Here is a 24,502-nt window from a genome sequence, read left to right on the forward strand (position 1 = left end):
GTACCAGTCACATTCAATATTTTTTCTTTATTTTCATTATTTTCTGCATTTTAGATTAATACTGAAGACAAGAAAGTGTTGAAATAGAATGTTTTTTTTTTTATTCTTCAAAGTAGCCACTTTTTACTATGATGGCAACGTTGCACACATTGGCATTCTCACAGTCAGTATTGTGAGTTAGTTAAGAGCACAGGGTCAGTAGGTAATACGAATTCTTTGTCAATAGGGTTTAAGACTTTAATTATTTCTCTGAATACTGAGTTTCATTATTTTTATCTGAATCCTCAGAAACTCTTTGTGGACACCCCGGCTTTATTTCAATCTTCCAGACTGCCAGAGGTGGTGAATTCACAGAACCGTGGTTACATCTGTAACTTTCGTTTCTCCACCTCAGGCTCCTCCGTACTCCTAGTTGCTGTATTCTGTTCTCATCAGTGAACCGGTTTAGGAATGTCACCACAGACGCCCTATTTAAAACTCTGGTAAAATGCAGAATACAGAGACATTTATCTTTTGCTGATTAGCTTAATCAGCACAGTGTGAACTTGTTTGGCAAAGGCTTGAATGTATCAGATGTTTAGTTATATGTAAAAGTAATGCACTATAGCTTTCAGCTTAATAGATAAATGCTGTTAAAGTTTGCTGGATCATCCATGTCAGGGATCATTTTCAGTGAGTTTAAATTATCTGCGACAGTTCATTTGAGAAACCATTGTTCTGATAGCTGTTTGAATCTGTAATGTTCTTAAGACAAAGATAAGTGATCTCACACCTAAGCACGCCTTATGGCCTACTGCCGTGGAGACTCCACCAGGGCTCCAAGGATCTTGAGGCTCACAGGCAATCCAATGATTTCAACAGTCCACGCTCCTCCACTTATGTAGGTCAACCACAGCAAAGTGCATATTGATCTCTCAAGCTAAATGATATTGTGGTGTCTACTGCTCATTGCTAAGAAGGTGCCCTCAGCCTGTTTGCCTTGAACAGAGGAGACAGCAGAGGTCACATGACTGCGTGACAGTGTCTCTGCAGCCGTTTCCCCCTGTGTTTTGAGCCGTATTGCTTTGCTGCACAATATGGAAGATTCTCATAACTGATACTATTTTGAACAAAAGCTCATTTTAAAAGAGCAGGGATATTTGCACGTATTTGCACTCTGCCGTTATCAGTAGTGTAATAACACACGGTTTTCACAATAACATAAAGAATTTAAATAGCACACACTCAAACACGGTGGATTTAAAGCTTTATCCAAAAGCAATCCCGAAGAATAACAAAGGTAAATCATGTGAAACGGTGTTTTGATGTAAGACAAGGGTTGTAGATAAAGCTTTGGTAGTGTGCTATCTTAATTTCTGCATTGGGGGTGAACTGCCTTTCCCTTTGCCACAATGTGTTTGTGCCACTGGGTGCTAGCATGTGGTTGGCACCTTTCCCAGTGCCCAGGGTGGGATCCTTGGCACCGAGGGAGGGAGAGAGAACTTGGATTGAGCAAGCTGCCTGATGAAGTTGGGTGGGTGGTCCAAAAATATGCCGTGTGAATCAGCCCACAGAAGGCCTTGTATACAATCCCATTCTGGGACAGAGGTAACCTGTACACTTGCACCACCTTCGCAGGCTGGGGCTATACGACGGTAGTATGGAATGACATGTGCAGAGCAGCAGCATTTCTCACCCGCTTGTCATAAAGCCAGAGGAATGTGGGGATTCAGTTTCAGGCTTTTCATTTCTGTACACATTGTGAGGGTCAAACTCTGACCAGTGTGATTTCTCCCAACCCCCCCTTGTCTCTCTGTCTTTACCTTTCTGCTGACTCAGCAGTGTTCCTCCAGTGACCTATAATATGGTTTCTCATGCTCTAGCTTTACTGTTTTCAGTGGGGTAAGGAATCTCCTTAGCTGACCTGTTTTACCACCTCTACCGTATAGGGATATAGTAGGCTGTTATTGTGACAAAATTAAGCATAAATCTGTCCACTTCAGTACTTGTTTTCCTTTTATTAAGTATAAAAAACATAAATGGTTGCAGAGATTCATGAGCCTCGTATCAAGCCCTATTAATTCTCACAATAAAAGGTGAGTGGAGCAACCATTATGAATAGGTGAACATGGTATGCATGTAAATCAGCTCTTCAGTTGTTGGACATGAATCTGTATCTGACAAGTTATTTTTTAATTAACAACCAATTGACAGTAGTTATGTGCTCAGTAGTACATCAAGAATTATTTATCCCTTTATTTGACGAGAGGCAATCAGCAAGTGATTCTTTTTTGATTATTCATGAATCATTCTAAAATAAAATCTGAAAGATTATCTGAGATTTCCGTGGAAGAGAGCTGGTGATTAGAAATTGAACCCAGATTGGTTGTTGCTTGGTGGTCACTGTTCTTGTGTGATCTGGGATGATTTGAGTGTCAGTAGAAAATATCAAACAGGTCCGGAAAGCCACAGGGAGAAAAGTAAAGAACAAGTTACACAAGTAACTGATGGCGTGCAAACCTTGATGTACAAACTTGACCGTGTACTTCATATACTGTAAACATGGAGATGTCATGAGACTTATAGGACATCACATCTGAGTGAAGTCACTAATGATGAGTATCATTTTTCAATTTGTTTTATTTATTCTACTAATGCTAACATAAATTGTGATTGTATTTGTAATTCATAGACCCAAACAACGAAATTCTCTGTGATTCTGTTACAGTTCTTTCTTCCAACTGTACTTTCAGATCACTAATATTTGTCCCCCTTGGACTATGTGACTACAATTTGTTTGTTCACATGTTAAAGTGCTTCCATTCATGCCTTTGCTCCAGAGATTTGTGGTTTTGGCACCTGAAGATGTGGGCCGTCAAAACAAAACTGCCTCCCATCTCATCTGGCAGTGGAGTGCAAAACAAAGGCTCTCTTGGAGAGGAGGTTATTCAGGAAAGGCAGCGCCGTGGTGTTGCGCTGATGCCTTTTCTTTGTAAACTGACAGACAATAGTTTCATTTTAAAACATTTTGTTGGGGTGGAGTTATTTGACATGAACAGTAATAATGACAGGAGTTGGAGAAATAAAGCTGATTCTGATTCTGAAATTGAGTAATCTCAATTATCACAATGCAGCAGTTCATATCTCCACCAGTAGAAAGTGATTATTAAAAAGATTTGTTGCCAATGTTTGGGGAGTTGCCTAACGCTAATCAGCACACAGTTTACCAAAAAAGATTGATATCTTCTCAAACTTTAGTGAATATATTGTCGTACACCGATCAGGCATAACATTATGACCACCTTCTTAATATTGTCTAGGTCTCCCTTGTGCCTCCAAAATAGTTGTGACTCATCAGAGAATGGACATGGGCCTTTGGTGGGTGTCCTGTGGTGTCTGGCCTGCTGGGGATGGCTGCTGCCATCAAAGAGTGTCATTGCTATGGGGTGCCTGGTCTGGTCTAGGTGGGTGGTACACGTCTAAGTAACATCCGCATGAATGCCAGGTCACAAGATGGTCAATGTTATTTACTTCTCCTGTCAGTGGTTTTAATAATGTGGCAGATCGGTGCGTTTACATAAGTTTTATGATCGTTCCAATTTTTGTTTTTTTGACTGATTTGAAAGGGGGCTTATGCTTCATATTTGGGACTAGTGTGTCGTCATTATTGTGGGGTTTTTTTTAGGAAGCAACACTGCCCAGTTACCTGCAGCTGGAGTAGGTGTTTTGCATGCTACCCACATGAATTGTTCACAACAAAAAAGCAGTGAAGAGATGCCACCACTCTGTCTGAAATAAAAGTCTCCTTTCAGATTTTCATCAGTGGTCATCACCTGAAATTATCTCCGGAAAAAAGTTTTTCCCATCTTAGTAACTCTTAGGAAGCCAGCGACTTTGCCAAATAAAGGTTAAATAGCCACAGTTGTAGAGTCTACCTGACCTGCCTGATGCGAAGTGTTTCACCAGGGGACTGTGTAAATGGAGAAATCGGCAGAGAAAAGGGGAGAGGATGGTGCTTCACTTGGCTCTTTGCTCTGTCTTGTCCAATTACATGTTCCACTGTCAAAGCAGCAGCACTCTTAATCAGGTAATGCTGGGGTTTAAAGTCAACCCCCCTAAATGTGCTCCACAAATTATTACCGTGACCACACTGGGCAGAAATCAGTTGGAACCCTTTTCTTCCTCTATTCTGTGTACTTTCACGTAATTCTTTTAAACCTACAGTGTACTACTTTAGTTTGGTAGGGTTTTGCACATTCGCCAGTCTCTGTGTGTACATTTGCTGTGAGCGTTAGGCTGTCAAATTGTCTCAGTCTTTGGCTGATAAAGTGACATAGTTGTGTCAGCTGATCCACTCTTCCCCTCCCCTCTGCGCTAACATGGCACCTCCTTATCCTGAGTCTGCTTCCACTCTATAGCCTCGGGCTCCATGGGAACTAATTTCTGGTAAACTGTGACAGGCAATAAAAGACAGTGGATGCACATGCGCATGCACAAACACACACACACACACACACACACACAAATGCACACATACCCAAGCACAATAGATTTGCAGCTGACATACAGACCAGTTGCAAGATGTGTTCCAGATCATCTTAAAAACATTATTCAATTAGCTGCGCGCATAATTCTTTTTTTTTCCTTTCTGCTCACACCCTTCCTCGCGCACGGTCTCAGCCGCACACACATTTCCTTTCTCCCGTCCCTGTGACTCACCTTTTACAACACGCCTTATCTGTCTCATTATGGTACTTTCACGTTTGTGTTTACTGTCGCTGAGGTCACAGCAGAAGGAGCTAGCTGTTGCTATTTGAGCAACAGATGTAAGGGCACCTGGCTCTTGGTTGCATCTGTATTAGCCTGTGGAAAAAAATAAAATACTAGTGGTTTACATGAAGATTTCTATATTGGTGAGATCACGCTATACAGAAATCTTCATGTAAACCACTAGTATTTTATTTTTTTCCAAGAGTCAATGAATTGCACGCAGTACTCTTGTAAAGTATATGTAGATGCATTTGTGTTGTGCAGTTAATATCTCCCCAAGAAACCCAGTACAACTACATTCCTCTGCTGACGCAAGCATGCTTTGTTCTGGGACATCCCAACACACGATGCAAGTTTGAGGTGTTTACAGGAAGTCCCATTGCCAGTCTGTGAAGTTAAACCTGCTAGTGTGCACTCTTCAGCCTGCGAACTATCACAAACCCCATTTGTGGACAACACATGTTCCTTTTGTCATCATGTTCCACATTACATACATAGGATCATCTGTGTTTAGCTGAATAATCTGATTTCCCACACCCCACAGTTTCTTATTTGCACCCCCCTCCATCACGCTAGATAGACCTATTGATTAGGAAGCGGGTCTTGGGCATGACCAGAGCTAAAAGGCCAGGTATTTTCATTAGGGTAGACATCAGCCTTGATTCTTATTGAATTGACAGCAATTAGTGGGCCATTCAAAAGGCTCCCAGTTGGAGCTCCATTGGCGTTTAGCCCTTCTGTGACCTGGCCATTATGGTCAGTTTCTAGCACATGAACTATCTACCCTTTGTCCTATGTGAACATGATTAGCTGCCTCATTAGCATTGTTAACCCAGCCCGTGTGAGCAAGCCTTTCACTCAAGGAGGAGCACAGTGCCTACTCTGGGAGAATGGAAAGATTACAGTTGCTTCCAAAGTTAGGCTCGGGGGAACATTTCTGCTGTGGTCACTCTGTCTGTGTCCTAAAAAATACTCTGAATTCCCCATTGAACTTGGGAGTGAGATCTGTTGTAGTAAAACAGTTTATACTTCTCTCTTAGCTGCGCTTCAGTCCCCACTTGTTCTGTTTCACTTTTGATTCATCTGGGAGTTTTGTCACACCAAGACTGATGTGAGGTGTTGCTCTGCATAATGAAACCGTCTATTACCAGCTGCGGTTTAATTGGCCGTAATCTGTTTAAGGAGAGCATGAACTTTTAACCTGGTGATCTTTGCCCTCCCCCTAAATACCAACAGATGGTTGGACTCAGGTTGGCGATGGTGTGTGAGCTTAACTGTGTTAGTGTATATTTATCTGACTCAATCCATCTTTGTGACTTTTAAGGTAGAGGGATTTGACAAACGTATCTGGGATTAGTTTACTTGCGGTTGCCAGGTTTCTATTTTTTGAATCTTTTGGGGTTTTTTTGGTCGTGGTTGTTGGACTGTCAGTTGCCAGTGTTTTAGTTTTTTTTTTTTTTTTATAACTTACAAGTATTTTGATTGATTCTGTCATGCTAGTACGTTGGTGTAACATGAACCTCTATTAACGTTGCTGCTAAAGCTGAGTGACAGGTTGGCAGGGTTTTGTGTTTTTGTTGAAGTTACACTATGTGTCATTCAGCAAATCTGTGCCGAGTGGAGTAACCTGTCACGGACAGACGGCTCCTCAGGATGGCTTCTGCTCCAGTGTATATGGATGATTTGTGTTCTTGAATACGGGCATATGGGCTTTCTTCTGGTGTGACTTGTCACTGGCCTTAGATCACACCACTAATGCCACCAGCATGTCCACATTGCTTATGTCACACCACGCGTTGCTATAGCTTGTCTGGTCCGATATGTATGAGATGGTGTGGCCCATACCAACTTGTGGGGAATTAACCTTGTACACAAAATATTTGGTCAGATCAGTCAGTCAGTGTTGTTTCGTGATCCGTGTAGTCATTTAAAAATGATTACTGTTACGCTAACTCAACAGAGCGCTTGCAGGCTTTGTTTTTTTTTCTGTCACTCAGTGCACAGATCAAGAGCTGGACTGAGCATGTGACAGCATTAAAGCTCAGAGGAAATTCCTCTAGAGGATGAAAACCAAGAGCCATGCAGGAACAGGAAAAGGAACAGAGGAAGCTGTAGCTGACAGAACTACAGCATTAAAAACATAATTCACTAACTAAAGTAAACAAACTAAAATAATACACTTGGCTGTAGCGTTAAAAACACAGCAGGTATTTTGCTTATTCATATACAGATGCACAAAGAGATATTTTTGTCAAGATTTTATGTTTACATTGTAAATCTTGTCACCTTTCAGCTATTTGACTGTGCAGCACTTAGATTAGATTAGATCAGATTAGATTCAATGCATGTACAGGTGCAGAGCAACGAAATGCAGTTTAGCATCTAACCAGAAGTGCAATAGGCAGTAAGTGAACGTGGCATAAATAGTGTGGTGTATAAACAGTATGGTACAAGTTATTCTTACAGCATATAGACAGTATTTACCTGTGAGAACATATATACAAGTCAGTGAGTAACATAATTTACAATAAAGGAGATGGGCAGATGATAAATTAGGCAATACAAAGTGCAGATAAAGTGAGCAATTAAGCAGTGCATAAACAATAAGCAGTAGCCACCTAATGTTACTAAACTAATGCAATGTTTGGTACAGAATAATACCACCTTTCCACGTGGGTTCTAGCTATGTGCAGGGTTCAGAAGGAGAATCGGTTTACTCTTATGTCAGTGAATGACATCATGAGAGTGCATTCCTCAGCTGGCTCACTCCTTGGCATTGTCATAAAATCACCTCCGTGAGGCTCCTGAGGCCTCCCATTCATTTTTTTCCCCCCAGTGTTGCCAAATAGCCCGGAAGATTCCTTTTTTTTTTTTTTGAGAAACTTAACACTTGCATTTTGTAATTATCCAAGTGGGAATACGAGTTAAAATTGAAATTTTTTTCTGGTCTAATTAATTGTATGCCACGATTAAAAAGGAGCACCGTGTTCCACAATGTAATAGGCTTTGAGATCCTGAGGGATGAAAAGACTCTGTAGACCCTTAACTTGCAGTTCAATGCTAACTTAATGCAAACACTGAGTACTGCATAAAATGTGTGCAGAGTTTGAACAACATAAAAAGTTAACTAAATAGCTGTGGCACTAAAACTTTTTGGGCTCCTTCTCAAAGAGAATAACTGCAGGATCTTTTATTTTGTAGTTTTCTGATAAAACAGGCATACAGCACGCAGTTTAGACCTTTGTACCCAAATAGGACATTTCACCACACTGGAGCATCCCTGTTTCTAGATCATTCATTGTATATCTTTTTGGGCTGTTTTTTTTCCAGTGGGATTTCCATAGGGACTGTTCTTGTGCTACGTTTATTATTTCCATGTAAAGAAACCGTTTTACATCTTCTTCTGTGCTTCGTACCATACGCCATACCCTGACACGCTCCCCAGAAATGCATCTGCGCGTCGCAGCAATACATACCTTGTTTGGTCTGAAAATATATTTCCTACTCCGGTTAGTGTCTGGGCAACCACAGAATATTCACCCTCTTTATGCCCCCGTTGAGAATCAATACATACTCACCATCCACTCCAATGTCTTATCTCTTATGTGTGTTGCTGTTATTTTGGTAAAATTAATAACAATAATTCATTAGCTCCAACCCCACGTGATTAGTCACTGAAGTACAAACCAAGTTTCAAGAAGAGCGTTTTGTTGGTTAAGCGGTAATGGAAAATAAGAGCCATACAAAGCTGATTCAGGAAAAATTAATTGACAACTATTTTGATAATGAACTCCCCACTTTTTTTTACTCAAAGTTGCACAAGAGAATTGCAGTCCCACATGTGCTCATGTTACGTATTTTCTGCCTTTCTTCTGGCCAAACAAATGTCGACGAAATTCGAAGCGAACACGTTAATCAGTGTTACTATGGCAGCCGTAATCCCGAATGTTGTGCTCACAAATCACGGTTGAGTCCTCTTGTGATGAGACGTGTGCTGATTGACGGTCTGGACTGTACATCCCAATTTTGCTGTTATTTCTTTCAGCAGGGAGGAGTGGATGATGCATAAAGGTTTCCTAGCATTAGCGTCTTGCCGCAATGGCCTGAGGGACTCTCTGGACTGAAACCAAGGTGAGAAGCATAGCCACAGCCAACTCTCCCTTTACGCAACTCTACTGTGCAATATGGGAAATAGACACTCAAATGGCCAACTTCACAAATGAACCTACCTCATAGATTTCTTCTTTTGAATCATTTTTAAAAGATTAGTTTTGGCCCTACATGTGTCATACATGCAGCATCTCTTAATATGGAGAAGTGCTCCCTTTCCGTTTATTTTATTACAAGCTGTATGAAATAATCTATTTAGTAAAAAGAGAAGAAGCTTTTACATAGCAAGCGTTTAGATACCAGTCTAAATGAAAACACTTTTGAACAGTCTTTTCATTTGGAGCTCTATCTGACTGGTACAGACATTACCGTGAGAAGTCTGCTGAATCTTCTCTCCTGATTTCCACACCACCCTCGCCTGACCTTTTCCTTTGTGGCTGGTAGTATCTGGATCCAGCTGCTGTTAAAGTGAGGGCTTCATCTAGTAGTCCCGTTTGGCGTGCAGCATTCATCCATCTTGTGGGGAAAAGCAGCCTCACTCCTGAAACCGCAGTTCCTTCTGTTGAGGTTCAGTTGTTTTGCAGGTTACAGTTCAGACGGTGTTGGCTAGAACGTGTCCTTTAGGATTACTGCGTCGCCAGCAGTTCTTGCAACACCCAATTTCTGTGTGGACTAATACTCATAATAATAGTTTGCATGAGCTTGGTTTGGTTTCTGGTTGTAAAACTGGATTTTCTTCTTATTAATATGCTGAGCTGTGCAGTATAGAATATGTACATCAGAATACTTATTTTTTTCTTGGATATATATTCACAATCCAGATTTTCATGTAGAACAATTTAGTCTGAGAAGTGAGCGCCATGAACAAAATGTGTTTAAATTAGACCCGTCTAATTAAATCGACCCGTTGACGTCATCAATTACGTCGACTACTTAAATATGTCAATTTGCATAGAATATGCCGACGCGTCAAAGCATTTAGATAACATAGTTTGTATATTTGGACCGTTGCGTTGAACGTAGTCTGATGGTTGGTTGCTGGTCAGAGCCTAGGAGTTGTCGTTGTGTCCTCACCAGCTGTTTTGGAGGAAAGAACAGACACTCCAGCGGATGCTAACCACGATGCTAATCGCTAACATGGTAAGCCGGTTGTTTCTGCACATATAGACCTTTAAAACTATGCGACGTACATTCTCATGAACGTTACACTCTATGTGGGTGTTAGCAACCTTTAGCATTGGTTAGCATTACTGCATGGAGGTTCTGGGTTCTGACCTTGCTGGTTTTCTGTGTGGAATTTCCATGTTCCCCATGTGTCCGCTGTGTTTCCTCTCGCATGTTAGGTTTATGTGAGTGTAAATGGTGACCCTCTACTACAGGATAATACTGATGTATTTCCAGTTACAACCAGCACAAGTCACTGAAGTTAAAACATACTCTATGTGTGCTAACTAATGACAGATTATAGTAAAAACATTTTAATGAATTACACGCAATAAACCTTAACCTTTGTTGCATAGTATAATTTGGTCCAGCTTTAAGTTTAAAATGGGTTGTTCATTCATAGATATCATGTTTCAAATATGTCATTATGTTTGATTAACTTTTATTAGTAAATATCATTACCTAATCAATAAAAAACACTCCACAGATTAATGGATTGAAGAACTAATCGTTTGCCCTAGTTTAAATCATTTTTTTCTGCCATTAAGTACTTCAGTGGCACAGTGCACGTGGTCATGCAGATTATTCATTTTTTAAAGCAGTTATGCTCAGTCAGTAGCATTAATTGAAACTGCTGGCACATTATGACACTCCACAGAAGTACCGTGAATGTGAATTAGGAATAGTTTTCACTGTTTATGCTGTGCATAACAAGGTGTTTACCCCATGTGTTGCATTAGGGAAAAGAATCGCAAGTAGATTAATGGCAATACCCTTGGGACATCAGCTCAGGCTACCTCTGCATTTCACCTTATAAAATAATCTGATTTCCACAGTGATATCTGAATCTCCTCTCTGCCAGTGCTCTCAGCCGCTGATGAATTGTTGACTAGATTATTGTTGCGAGTTGCTTATTTATGCCAGTTAATCATTTTTGACACCCCCCCGGTAATTGGCTCTCCAGTTCACCTATCCCACCAGTCTTCTCCCCTCTGTTTCTGTGGCAGCCGGAGGCAGGCATTCTGCGCTTATTAAACAGAAAGCCCTCTCCTTCCCATCCTGCGACATCCTGAAGTGACTGCCAGTGTTAAAGATTGATGAGCGTGATCAGCTTTCAGTAAATGGGGGTGGCCTGGCTCTTGGTTGCACTTTAGAGCCATTACCTTGCAGTGATTCCAGAGTGGCCAAACTCTTGAGTGGGACTTGGTAGCAAGCAAATTGCATACGTCTTTGTTGAGTAAATTAGCAGCGTGTGTGTTTGTGTCAGATTTTCGGGACACATGTAATTAAAATTGAGTCGGTTTGCTTTGGTTACATGGTAAAACAGATAAGTGTTTCAATGCCGCTCAGCCATTCGATAAATGGGCAGTAAGTTGATTGGAAGATGGGCAAGTGCTGGTGAGCCTAAGGAGAGAACTAACGTTCAGCGCGTATAGAGTGTAATCATGTGATTTAGCAATGATATATTGAGAAACTCAGTTGCAGATTGGAGCCACCGATTTGACCCTCAGGGTGTACAGAACACAAGTCATTACACTCACTGAACCTTCTCTTTGGAAGCGGCCCATGACCTATATTTGTTCCCTTTGTTGTTCCCAGTCTCCTTTACTGTGTCTTCACTCTGAATTCTCGTTTTCTCCAAAGATCACTGCTCATTATTGGGTCCTCTACAGACTCCTGTCATTCACGTGTTGTTGAATTCACCCAGGATTCAAGGTTTCGGTGTCATATTGCTCCTAAACTCACCAAATCTATCATTGCATTCCTCCCTCCATCTCCCTTTGCCTCTCACTTGACCCAAACCTAATATCACAACATCTGGTTCAAGGCAACAGCAGCTGTCAGCAAGGCCAGAGTTCACTCCAGACCCCCACCCACATTGCATTCTGTTGAAAGTGATATTGTTTTTAAATACATGTTTGCCTTTAATACCATCTTACATGGTTCCAACACAGTTTTGTGTGTTTTGGCCCCGTCAGCAGTTCCTCACACCCTTGCAAATATTGAGGTGTAAAACGAGAAGACGCAAGTCCTTTGGGCCCCTCCCCTGTCATGATTTCCTCTTCAGTTTGCAGGAAATAAATGGCCCGTGTTGCAGCCATCCAGAAGTGGTTTTTATTGGTGCACTCTGGTTCTCCGTTTCTCTCTTGGGGCCTGTTGTGCCAAGAAGCCATGTGAGGACGGATTACACACCGGCGAAACATTGTTCAGTGCCCCACAGAGGCTTTTGCACTTTCTGGAAGGGCCCTCATTATTATAGTGCAGGAGACTTCAAGCGTCTCTCCAATAGCTTTTGATGCAGTTAAATGCATAGTCATGCCCAGCACTCTGTGAGCTTCAGAAACACAGGGTGTGTCTCTATAATCAAAGGCCTGCTAACCCACATGATTACAGGAATGGCACACTGGCACATGCCCTCTCCCCTTGCAATCAGACAATGATTCTTTTTTCTTGCATCCATTTTTTTCTTCATAATACTATGGCTGGAAAGGGTGCTTGAGTATTTTTTAAAACACCCCCCTTTGGTGATGTACATGGAGGTATGCAGGGGTTATAGCAGCTACCCAATAATACCCAAACAGTCTTGCTTGCTAAAATAATTAATTCATTATGATTGGTGATTATCCAACCTCTCCTTTATTACTTGAACTGGAGTTAAACTAGACTACTAAAACTGTGATGAAGCAAGTCTGAGACAGGAGTTGTGATTTAGCTCATTTGCAGACCAAAGCAGGTCACGGGGTCCTGTCATAGTGGATGTATTGTAATTCTAAAATTTGGACAACAACAGCATCCTGTCATCCCGTTTCGAGCACCACGTCAAGTCAGCATCTTGTCATGTCCGAGCAGCGCGGCATCACTGTACGGACAGTAGTTGCAGAGAGTAAATTTGCCTGCCACTCTGCATCCCCCGTTTGGTGAAAAGTTTAGTGTTTTGTCATTACGGCCTCACCGAAGCAGATAAACATTTATTTTGAGCTTTTGCTGTGTCGCAGTCTGATAGAGCATGTCATGCACAGGTTGTACCAGCTGGCTTTGACAAGAGGAAACGTCGCCTCCAACTCCCCAGGCGGCAGCAGCCCCTGGTTGTCTCTGCATTCCTGCCTTACCAGACTGGTCGGCTCCAGCTCGGTCCTGGAGAGTCTGCTCTTGTGACACCTAAGATATAAGCAATGACACACACACCTATGATCACCTCCCTCAAGTGCAACTACTACTTTCAAAGTCAATTGATTTCTCAGACTTTCACTTCTGTTTGGTCAGATGACCTCTCTGTTACTTCATTAGTGTTGCTGCGGTTCAAAGCATAGTTTGTTCATCTCTTAGCATATACCATGTCCTCAATATCAACTGGTATGATAAACCGCAGACACGGGAAAATGTTGCATGCTGACGACTGTGGCGTGACTGTTAAATTTGTTTAAACACCTTATTCTTCATTTAGAATCTTGGGAAACAGCTGTGGTTAAGATGAAAACTTGTTGTGAAGTGAGAATTGTCGAGAGATAACCCCTTAGGCCTGAGTAGAGGTGTTTACTACTTTTAAGTGGTGACATACACTGATGACAACTTGAGAGTTGCAGAACAACTGCACGGAAAGCTCCAATAAATCATGTGACCCAAGCGTCATTTAAAGTTTCATTTTCAGTTTGTACTTTCCCAGTGACTGTCAGCCAGCGGACAGACAGACAGACAGACGTTGGTCAAACTATATGCGGGAGTTTCTGGCTAATATTTGTCTATAGCAGAGTATTGTCTTTTTTTATTTAGATTTAGATGTGGTGCAGCTTTCTTTCGTTTTGCCTGACAGCCCCTATTTAGCACCACACTGATTTCACACTGTCTATGACTAACATAAGGCAGCATGTAATGACTGATGGACCATATGCCTCAACTTAACAGCAGTAATGAACTAAATGAGCTGACAGCTTGGGGAACTGTAAATTTGATGGATGCCTTCCAGAAAATACCAGTCATTCCTGTACCTACTCAGGGTATTTGCCCCGCCTCCTTTTTTCCTGCATTGCTTTGAGTCAGTGATATCTGCGGCCAGCACAGGTGTGCCAATAGATGGCAGTCTCTTATGGAATCATTTGTCTGAGTTTGGCCTTCTTAACCATGTTGCTGTAACTTCCATAAATTTTCAGCTGGTCAGTTTTTTCTTTTAGCTAGCTAAACTCTTTGTGTTCCTTCCTCTGAATGAGTTTCTTTTGTATCTGGAGCATCAGAAACCTTTTGTGGACGCTTCCTTGGCTCTGTTGCATGCTTTCTGACTGACAGAGACTGCAAATTCATAGAACCCAAGTTACATTTGTAACTCTTGTTTCTCCGCCGTAGGCTCTGTTGTACTTGTAGCTGGTGTAGCCTACTCCACCTTTGTCACAGGTTACTCCTCTCTTCACCTCTAGTCATTGCGAGTTGATGCTGAATGCATCACTACTGATGGGCAACTGCTGAAATGTCGCCACAGAAAACCGACTTAAAACTCCAGAGGGATTTACCTGTGGCTAATCTTAATCATTACTGTGTGAACTCGTTTGGCAAGGCCTTGAATTTAGCAGCTGTAGCTTTCAACATTTAAAATTTAGTCGAGAATCTTCCCTTTTAACAGGAAGTGTGAATGAATAATTTATATGCATACTGTTAGCAGATTGATTGGCATCATGATGCTCCCATGAAGCTCAGCCCTACCTGCATTTAAAGCCATAAACATGATAGTCTATCATCACATATATCTCCATTATCAGCAGTGCCTTAATGTCTCTGAAGGCTGTTTCCTGTGTGTAGGTTCAGTTCTGGTTTGTGGATTATGTTATTATCATTACAGTTCATACAAACATATGTTAGACTAACAGCCTCTTGCTAGTCATACTACCAGAGCGTATGTTATGTCGCTTCTAGCTGTGCAGATAGGGATGACAATGCATCATGTCACAGAAGCAAAATGAACATGCCATCATTCACTTATAGCCTCTAGCATCCAAGAACATTTAAGCTTTGAGGAACTCGCCCCTTGTGGCCGATGTTGATAATTAACTCCGTGGCACAGCTCCATGCTGTAAGTGCTAACACCAAGTGGCCAGCTGTTTATAGCTGCCCAGGGATCCAGGGCATTCTCTAGGATTAGAAATCCCTTGTTAGTCTGCCCATGTGAAGCTCAGAACCCCCAGCAACAAAAACGGCCTTCCAGCCTGCTTGCCAGGCTGTCTGCGCTGGTGTCATTGAGACGTGCCTGGTACTTCCTGTCTCTCTTATTTGTCTCAATGTACAATGACCCATCATTACTCCCATGTCAAGGAGATGGAGACAACCAATCATAACTGGCCCTGTGGGACGGGCACAACCAATCAGGTTCAGAATCCCCATGGTAACTTGTGCCTGAAAGCCCAGGCACAGCCAATAGGAATGGATCATAGAGTGCCACTTAGCTATTAGAGTTTAATGGCCTGTTTCTGTTGTCATTAATAAAAGCACATAACCTCTGCTATAGAAACTGTTATATTTTCAGTGGACTGCACGGTGCCACATAAAGACACCTTGATGGCATTCAACAGAGCATAATACAAGGACACTTCCGCACCATTTGTGCATCATTATCTGTCTATACTCTGTACAGTGGTACCCAAGTCACTTGTTAACAGAATGTGTTTTACCCTTCAGAGTCTCCTCTGCCTCTCTGGCCAATCACTGTTGCTTTGACTTCATCCATTTGAGCACAGACCCTACCATTAGCTTTAAGTAGGTCACTCCAGGCCAGGAGGGAGCCAGACTCAAGTTTGCATGGTCACTATCTCCCTTTTTAGTTTAGCCTGCGTCTGCCAAGCTATGCGATTCCTCTCCGCTCTACATTGTGTTGCTCTCTGCTCCGTTCTTCCTTATGTAATGGCTGAGCAGTGAGCGGTGTGTGTCATAGCCGTTTCCATGGTTAGAGCGGCTGAGAGTGTATCACAACACAGCATGCCCCGACCTTGGGCAATGTGCTGGGGAAAGACTTTCATTTCATTTCTCCAGCTTTCATCGTTTGTCCGATTGTGTCCTCTCCCCTCTCTGCATAACCCTCCGAAAGCAAAAAGGTGGTGGCGACCGATCTCTCGTGAGCCCACATGCGAGATGATCATCTTGCATGCACTTTTTTTTTAACATGTGCATTAAAAACAGCCGCTTGTTGCATTCGGAATCAAGCAACCTGAGATTTAAACCGGAAATGCCACCAGCTCAGCAGTTTCCTTATAAAACGGTTAGCAGGTAGGCTGATGCTGCGAGGCAAAAATTGCTGAATGAGGTAACACGTGCTGCATGTAAAAGCATGTCGCTGAAGTGAATTTTAAATAAGACACCAGCGGTCTTACAATACATAAGATAAAACTAAAAGAAAAAAAAAAAAACACTGATTTGAAAGTAGGATGGATATGTTTTATCATATATCGATATACCATCCCTTTTGTATTCCCAAGAATATCCAGCATATCCTGGAAACAACTTCTTAGACCAGAGAATGTGTGTTGAGTGTTACGGGGGGGGGGGGGCTTTTGTTGTTTGCAATTATGCTTATGAAGTAAGGCTGTGCTGCATGCAGAGTTTTTCAGGGGGATTTAGTGAGCGTGTAGATAAATGTAGAATCTGTGTATATGTGAATAAGATGTATGAAATGCCTCATGAATAATAAAGAACCGGAAAAAATGTCACCATTTGTTTTGGATGATCACACGTGTTCACATCTTGTATGCAGCAGATATGCCCCTATATTCAAATCCAAGTCCATTAGCTACCGTCAGCTTTTCAGATGATGGTGGTGTTTAATAAGACATTGCCCGGCTCAATAATTGATAGTCGTTCATTTAGTGGCATGAGTTCAGCCCGTGGTGACTTTCCGAAGAAAAGAGTTGGAGCAGAATTAAAGATATGTCGGCATGCAGGGTGAGGGACACACCAAAGGCTCCAAAAGAATCTTGTTTTAACTCAATATCACAGTGCGAATAATTCGTACCATAACCTAATGGCATTTCATCTCAAATGGCAGAAATACCCCAGACAGCAGTGCGTTCGTAACAGAAACAGCCCTCAGCCAGCTTGTCACTTTGTATAACGGAAAACGATCACAACATGATTTCTTACTTACTAATATATCACACACGCGTAACCTCAAAAAGAGAGGACGAGATGTGATTCTTGCATTAAATGTCTGAGTGACTCGTACAAGCAGGTGAAGCAGTCTCGGAGGCACTCGGTAAACACGGACACATGTTGTCATTGTAAACCCACTCCGCTCTTAATGTGAGCTGGCTTTGCCTGGTTTCGTGTAACGAATGGGTTTTTCTTGGTACACGGTTGAGCGCGCAGTCTGGTGCTGTGGGCAAAGCGCCGTGCTCTCATTTCAGTCTCTCTGGGGAGAGCTGCACCATCAGAGAGAAATGATTGAATCGCTTTCTCCGCTCCATTTTCACTCATTCCTCCTGGAGTGGATCAACCTGTGCCCCCAGCACAGTATGATGATGTGTGTTGTACGCAGATGCCCATGTTAGCATGAACGCACGCCTACGTGGGGAACATAATTTTGTTGTTAGAAGTTTATAGTCGCTGCATCAGATTTTTTTTTTTTTTCCAGCTCTGCCTCATATGTTAACCATTTTTTCTCCCTTCTGTGTGTCTGTTGTCCAGACGCTGATATGCATTGAGGATGAGTGGAGTTGGTGAAAACCCATCTGACCCTGCCAGGGCAGAGTCACGAAAACGCAAAGAATGTTCTGCCGAACTTCTAGGACCCAGGTAAGTAATCACCTAAAGTAATGTGGGGCAAAGCAATTATCGTGCAACAAAGGTCACATCCAGATTCAGCCTCGGCACGCAGACACGTTATTAGCAACTTTGACAAAATGTTGGGTCTAAAAGCGTGTGCACCTCTTCCTGATTAATTTAAGACATTAAAACCAACCACCACGGATATTGTATGTTCAGTACAACAACACTGCTATAGTGACAGTTAACCCTGGAGCACTGTGGAAGAATGTATTCTAAATCTGCATAATTAAGCTGTAGTCAAGCACCAAACAATGTAGGTTTTTCTTTATTGATGCTCTGCGCCTTGTTGGCATAGTGGAAAAAGCCTAAAGATATATTTCATGCCATAAGAGGCATAATTGAATCTAGCCTCCTCTCTTCCGGTCCAACGTTTACAGTAGATAAGATGCTGTGCACTGTCATGTTGCAGCAATGGAAATATGGGCCAAAGCTGGATTTTTATTTTATTATTACTATTAGAAATCTACTTCTCACACACAGTTCCGCATGCGTGACCTTTCTGCCGTACATCTTTATCACCCTTGCTGTTGCCACTGCCTTGATTGCTTATTTTTTTCCCCCTTTTCTCTCTGCAGTCCCAAGCGGAGCAACGAGAAACGCAACCGCGAGCACGAGAACAAATACATAGAAGAGCTCGCCGAGCTGATCTTTGCCAACTTCAACGACATCGACAACTTCAATGTCAAACCTGACAAATGTGCAATCCTGAAGGAAACTGTGAAACAAATCAGACAAATAAAGGAGCAAGGTACAAGCGGCAACATGTAACGTTTCTGACACTAGTAATAGGTTCCAATGTAGCTGGCTCTGAGCTGGCTCTGTTGAAGGTTTTTGTTCCTTCAGTTTTTTTTTATTACATAAAACCTAGAGTGGTATATCAAGCATAACCTAAGTGAACACCAGAAAATAGATTTAGCACTGCTACAAATCAAATTAGTAGTACCATGAATGAGTTTCTTTTGGTTTTTAAGGTTCCAGTATAGCTGCGAGTGCCACAGCTGGCGTTATGTCGGCAGAAACCTCACATTTGATGGCATAGGTATTATGGTTTGGGATCTGCTCCACACACAGTAATTGATGGTGTTATTAAAGAGCAGCACAATTGATTTAATGTTCCCTCCGTCACTCCATCAAATAATGTGCATAAACTAGAGCAGTTTTTTGCTGGCTGCCAATCTTTCCCACATCCGTTCTGAGCCAGAACATCAGGCGAACAAATCAGTGCGCATGGTTCTACTTGCCAGCTTCTCCCTTCCAGTAGTCTTCTGTAATTGGTTGAGGTCTGTCTTCTTGTACATTTTTCATTTTTTTCCCCCTCTCACAGGTCCAAACGTACCATAAAAATGTTTTACGCTCCTCGTGTGAATTTAAATGCAAAGACTAAACTTATGCTTGGACCGTGCATATATTAAAAAAAGAAAAGAAAAAAAGCAGCTGAGTGACTGGTAGACAAAGATTGTCCCACTCGAGGTGTGCATGAATCAGACTGGCTGGTGATGTCATCTTGCTTGATGTGACTCACAGAGCCAAGTGTTATGTAATGGTGAGAATTGTGATGCAAAAATCCCGCTCAAACTCTCGCTACTGTCTGTCCATCCCTCCCCCATTCGGCTGGCTTATTCCATTCTCCCTACCTCCAGGCCTTCCTCTACGTTTTCTTTGTGTTTTATCCTAGGCTAGTGTGCTGTCCCCTGCCTGCCTCTGAAACAAAACTGTGTTTGTACAGAAAGAAACCACAGAGGGAAGGGCCAAATTGTACTCCGTAACTTCAGTGGCCACGTAGAGAAGCTTCCTGCACCTCGTCTTACACAGAGGAACAGTGGATCAGTAGCCATTTTTGTTGCACGTGTCGTGGAACCGGGAAAGCTGGGAGCTTATGTGCACGTTTTAATTTTCTAAACACAAGTCCATGAACGTTTCACCACCTGCATTAGTTCTTTTCATCGCACTGCATCTGTCATCTCTTTAGTGAGATGTACCAAGGATGTGCAGGCATGAATGTGGTGCATATTTTTTTCCCCCCTGTTCTTTAAAATGTGACTCTAACTAATTGGCGTCGCAGCCTTCCCGCAGAGAAGTGCAACGCAGCGACGATGGCCTTTGAAAAAGCTGCCTCCCGCCGAAAGTTGCTAATTCCACCCTGCTTGTTCCCCTCATGCTGTCTGCGTACATTTTCCTAATTGAAATCAGAGTGGAAATGCTTAGCATAAGCGCTGCTTTTTTTTTCTTTCCGCCTTGTTGCACCTTAACAGACAATATGTGGAGTAATAACATTTCTACAGCCTATAAAATAAAGAGTATGGCCAAGAGTTTTACAGCTTCCTTTACACATAGTGTTGGCAAGAGTGAGCGGTTAAGACCAGCACTCATGAGCTGGTGGCTGAGATTTACAGCAGCTGCCAAGCATACATTGTTTAGCACCTTATTTGTATTCATTATACATGCGTGAAAAGCAGAAAAATCCATATAAAATCCATATAAAATGTTAAACTGTAGATGGCAAAGGTCTCGCCGTTTGCATATTATGTAGCACTTATTCCTTGATCCGATCCTTTTAATTGATCAATCCCTTCCGCTATCTGTGGTACAGACGGACAAAAAGCCAGCGAGGGCTGCGCTGACACTGAGTGATGGGTCTGTACCCAGGGCAGCTGTGCCGGTCTGCTGAGCCCCGCTGGGCCTGGAGAGGTCCTGCTGAGGCGCACATCATTAACGCTGAAAGAGATGAATATGGGTCTGTGGGGTGTTGAGTGAGCCCACCGAGCCCCGGCGAACCTGCGTTTGTGGCCGCCTTTTCGCGCGTCTACTCCCAAAAAAGGGAAGGACACGGATTTGCTTGCTCTTAACCACAACATTTTTTCACCATATGGTCAGCCCTCTTCTTGGCGTGGTGCGACAGTTAAATGTGCCCCCCCTCCCCACCCCGACAGCCCACTCATATTCCGCCTCTCATCATCATCTCTAAAAGTAGGGCAGCCTCCGCTCTGAACATAAGGCTTCTCTGCATGGTTATTGACCCACTCGCATGAACGAGTGAAAAGCACCATACTGCAGGTACAGAAGCTTGCAAGATGCTCTAAATTTTCACAGCTTATTTGTTTAAACCATTCACAGTGTTCATTGCATTAAAATAACACCTTTATTAGCCAGTAGATTTAGAAGTGCTCTATTTAAATGTACTCATCATGAATACTTTATAGTTGATTATGCAGCTCTCATATTAGGACTATATTACAAAATGTAGGCCATGTGCAATAAGGCATACTTTGGGTTCTTAGTTTAGGGCCCAAAACACATCACATTTTGCTGATCCAGATGCTGCAAGAAAACAGTTGACCAGTTTAGAGGTTTGTTTCATAAAGTTACTTATTGTCTAGACTAAAAAATAAAAAATTGTTTACTTACTTTCATTATTAGTATGAATTAATAACTCCGTTTAAAAGAGAGTCTTGTCCCCTTTTTGCTGCCTGACCTATTGCAATAACTTGCTATCCTATTTAGAGCAAGAGTTGTTTACACACTGCTTCCATAATAGCTGCTTCTTTTTTTCTATTTTTTTTTTTCTTCCCCCCCCACACATGACAATGCAATCCATCCAGTGGCAGCCACCGGCGTGTCAGCCATGCGCTCTGGCACACTCATTTACAACAACCTTTCACTCAGTTCGCTGCTCGGGCCGCTTGGGTTCGAGCCACGGCCACATGTTTTCACAAAGGGACCAAATAATGTGTTTGCTCTGTGACCGGATGGATACTTGTTAAAACGCTCGTCAACGGGTGACCTCTTTTAAAGTATGTGGGCCAGTTTCAGGGGGAACGCGAAATTGTTTTTCTCCCGCTCGTTCTCTTTGACCCCTTATGCTTCGGTGCCATGGGATGGGATTTTTACGGAGTTAAGATTTCTTTTCGCTAAATGTTTTTTTTAACTTTCCCCTTAACAGAAAAAGCTGCAGCAGCAAACGAGGAGGAGGTGCAGAAGGCGGATGTGTCATCGACAGGCCAAAGTGTGATTGACAAAGATGCCTTGGGACCAATGATGCTGGAGGTGGGTAGAGAGCCTTTCCTTAATTACTCATGGTGTCATATCTGTGAAGGAAGCGTTAGGAAATGCCACACTTGCACTGAAGTGGCCCAGACTGAACACTCGAAGCGACACCCGCGTAGGTTCTCCTCCTTAAATCATGATTGGTATATAATGAAGAGTGCCATCCACAGAGAACAATCACAAATGAGCCTGAGTAGTGGCGGTGTGTGAGTGAAGCCGTGTGGAGTAAAAGCTGCCAGCGTCTTGTATCCGCCCCTGATTGGCTGTAAATCACCGAGCAGAGCAATGGCCTCGTTGTACCACGGAGGGCCACTGAAGTGCTTACATATAATGGGAAAGAAAGCAACAGCCTGGCGGATGAATCAGTCCATTCAGCCTGTCCTCTCACTCATTTCCTCCCTCCCTTTCTCTCTCTTTCTCTCTCTCTCTCGTACTTGTTCAGTTCTCTTTTCTCTCTCCCTCCCCATCTTCTCTTCGTTCGCCGCTAGATCTGTCCTGTCATGGAATATTTATAGCTCTCCTGGTCCAGCGTCACTGAATCGACATACTAACTCGCGGCTAAATATAGCCCCGTGCAGCCTGCGAGCTTTCCCATCTGTCAGCAGCCCCAAAACACAGGGATCGGCCATTCACACCCGCTCCGCTCTAGCCATGTCCCCGTCCGCCAGCTTGGGCTCATTACAGGAGGCTCAGAAGAGAATGGCTGTTGGTAGGAAATGCACCCACGCGCCCCATGACCCTCCTCCAAGGCTTTCTGCTGCCCACTCTCATGCAGACTCAGACAGACTGATAGGGCTGTGAAGGAACGTTAGTGTGCTGTTGTTTTAAACTTTTTAAAATGTCTGATTATAGTGTAAGTAAATAAGAGTATGAATCCCTGTTTGCCAAGCACCAGTGTTATATAAATAACCCAGAGAGAGGAAGTGACCCTACAACAATTCACTACCTGCTCCATATTAGTGCATGGGTAAGCAATAAAGAGTCGTATATCAAGACAATGGGTTAGGTGCAAAGTGGAACAGATACAGTACGGGGAGAGCCTGATTGCTCACAATGTATTTATTTAGAGTATATTGATTTGTCGTGGCTTTAGTCATCTCTGCCGTGTATATTTAGTGAGGGCATTGTAAATTAAGGTATTGGCTAACGCCATTATGTAAGATCGTCTGAAGGAAGGCAGGAGTTGGCACTGGAGAGTGTTTGCTCTGTTTCTGTTTGCCCTAGTTGTCCAGTTCACGGCCTTTCTTCACACAGGCCGGACTTACACAACCATGTTGCATTTTGGAGCAGCTCTGGTTCATGCAGTGATAGATGAGATCTCCTTAAGTCTATTTTCAGATCATGCTGGGTTAAGGCATGCGAGGGAAAACTTCTGTCCCACTGTGATCGCCCGTAACCTGGGATTTGCTGAACCCCAAAATTAAGCCCGTTGTTCGAACACAGATCTGTTTTTAGAGACATGTGGACTCTGTCACTGTCAGAAAAGAGAAGATACAATCAAAAGTGACGGCTTAAACACAAACATTTAAGTTAGATATGTATAACTTTATGTAAGGCTTCAACAAATGATTTTTGTTTTTCAACCAATTCATCCAAGTGCTCAGTTAATCCTTTAACTTACCACTAAATACTTCTGTCATTAAACTTTTAAACTTCCTTCAAATGGTTTCTCTTAACAGCATATTTAAACATGAAGCCTATATAGCAGGCATATTCAACTCAAATTTAGAAAGTTCCATTTAGAAAAAATGTCTTCAAGCCAAGGTCCAGAATGTCTAACTATTTAGTGTGATATATATTTAAGTAGCCTAGTAGTTGTATCAACTTCGACATGCAGTCAATATCTGACCTAAATACCTTTTTAAAAAAAAATAAAAAAGTGAACTGCATTTCAAAATAAGAGAAAATAAATACAATGTGAAAACTGTGCATGTTCAAATAAAGTCCTTATTTGCTGAATGTCATCATGTGGGATGGCTTAACTCTCATGCAATTGGTCCGTGCATCACCTCATCAAGTAAACCACTACCGTAAAGACTATAAAAGCTGCGCCGGTTAAAATGGAAGCGCCCCATCAGGTTTAAAACCATAACCTTCTGTTTTGGCTGCACGTTCGGGTCCAAATGGGATGGTTTTTGGGTCCAGACTCCAGAAGCCTAGTATTTCAAACTTGATCTTTTTATGTAATAATACTATTGATTGCAAAATTTTGCCAATATTTAATCCGGAGTTACGTGTTATCATCATCCGGGCTCTGTAGGTCAATCGACAGCCCCCGGATGATGATAACACGTAACTCCGGATTCAACGGGGAATAGCACCAGCGTATCATAACAAAATACTGGCGAAATTAACGAGTTTCGCGGCAGATAATGCGTAATTTAGAGGCTGCGTCTCGGTGGCCTGAGCACTCCTGCTATATGGATATACGCTGATCTAATTATCTCCTGAACAAGTGCAAATGAAACAAAAGTGATATTGGTGAGTAAACGATGGCATTTTATGCTAGAAATAAGATCCAGGTTGTTAAAAACAGTAGCTCCCCTTTAAGAAACGTAGATGGTGATAGGTACGAGTTGACTTGAATGGGCTAATTGTAACTGGAAATACATCTGTATTCGTCATCTGCACAAGG

General features: G+C 42.4%; 1 protein-coding gene across 5 annotated transcripts in view; it reads left to right on the forward strand.

The window, feature by feature from the left end:
- ncoa2 (nuclear receptor coactivator 2) overlaps positions 1–24,502 on the forward strand; it is a 55,383-nt gene that overhangs the window by 5,395 nt on the left and 25,486 nt on the right. For 3 of the 5 annotated variants that reach the window (XM_084566694.1, XM_084566693.1, XM_084566695.1), the window contains exons 2-5: positions 8,795–8,880; positions 17,683–17,790; positions 18,399–18,571; positions 21,764–21,867. In XM_084566694.1, the coding sequence (XP_084422820.1) occupies positions 17,702–17,790; positions 18,399–18,571; positions 21,764–21,867 (366 nt within the window). In that variant the 5' untranslated portion in view covers positions 8,795–8,880; positions 17,683–17,701. The remainder of the gene's footprint in view (positions 1–8,794; positions 8,881–17,682; positions 17,791–18,398; positions 18,572–21,763; positions 21,868–24,502) is intronic. The other 2 variants (XM_084566692.1, XM_084566696.1) reach the window with 1 other exon arrangement.

The sequence above is a fragment of the Chelon labrosus genome (genome assembly GCF_963514085.1).
Source record: "Chelon labrosus genome assembly, chromosome: 18".
Classification (NCBI taxonomy): Eukaryota; Metazoa; Chordata; class Actinopteri; order Mugiliformes; family Mugilidae; genus Chelon; species Chelon labrosus.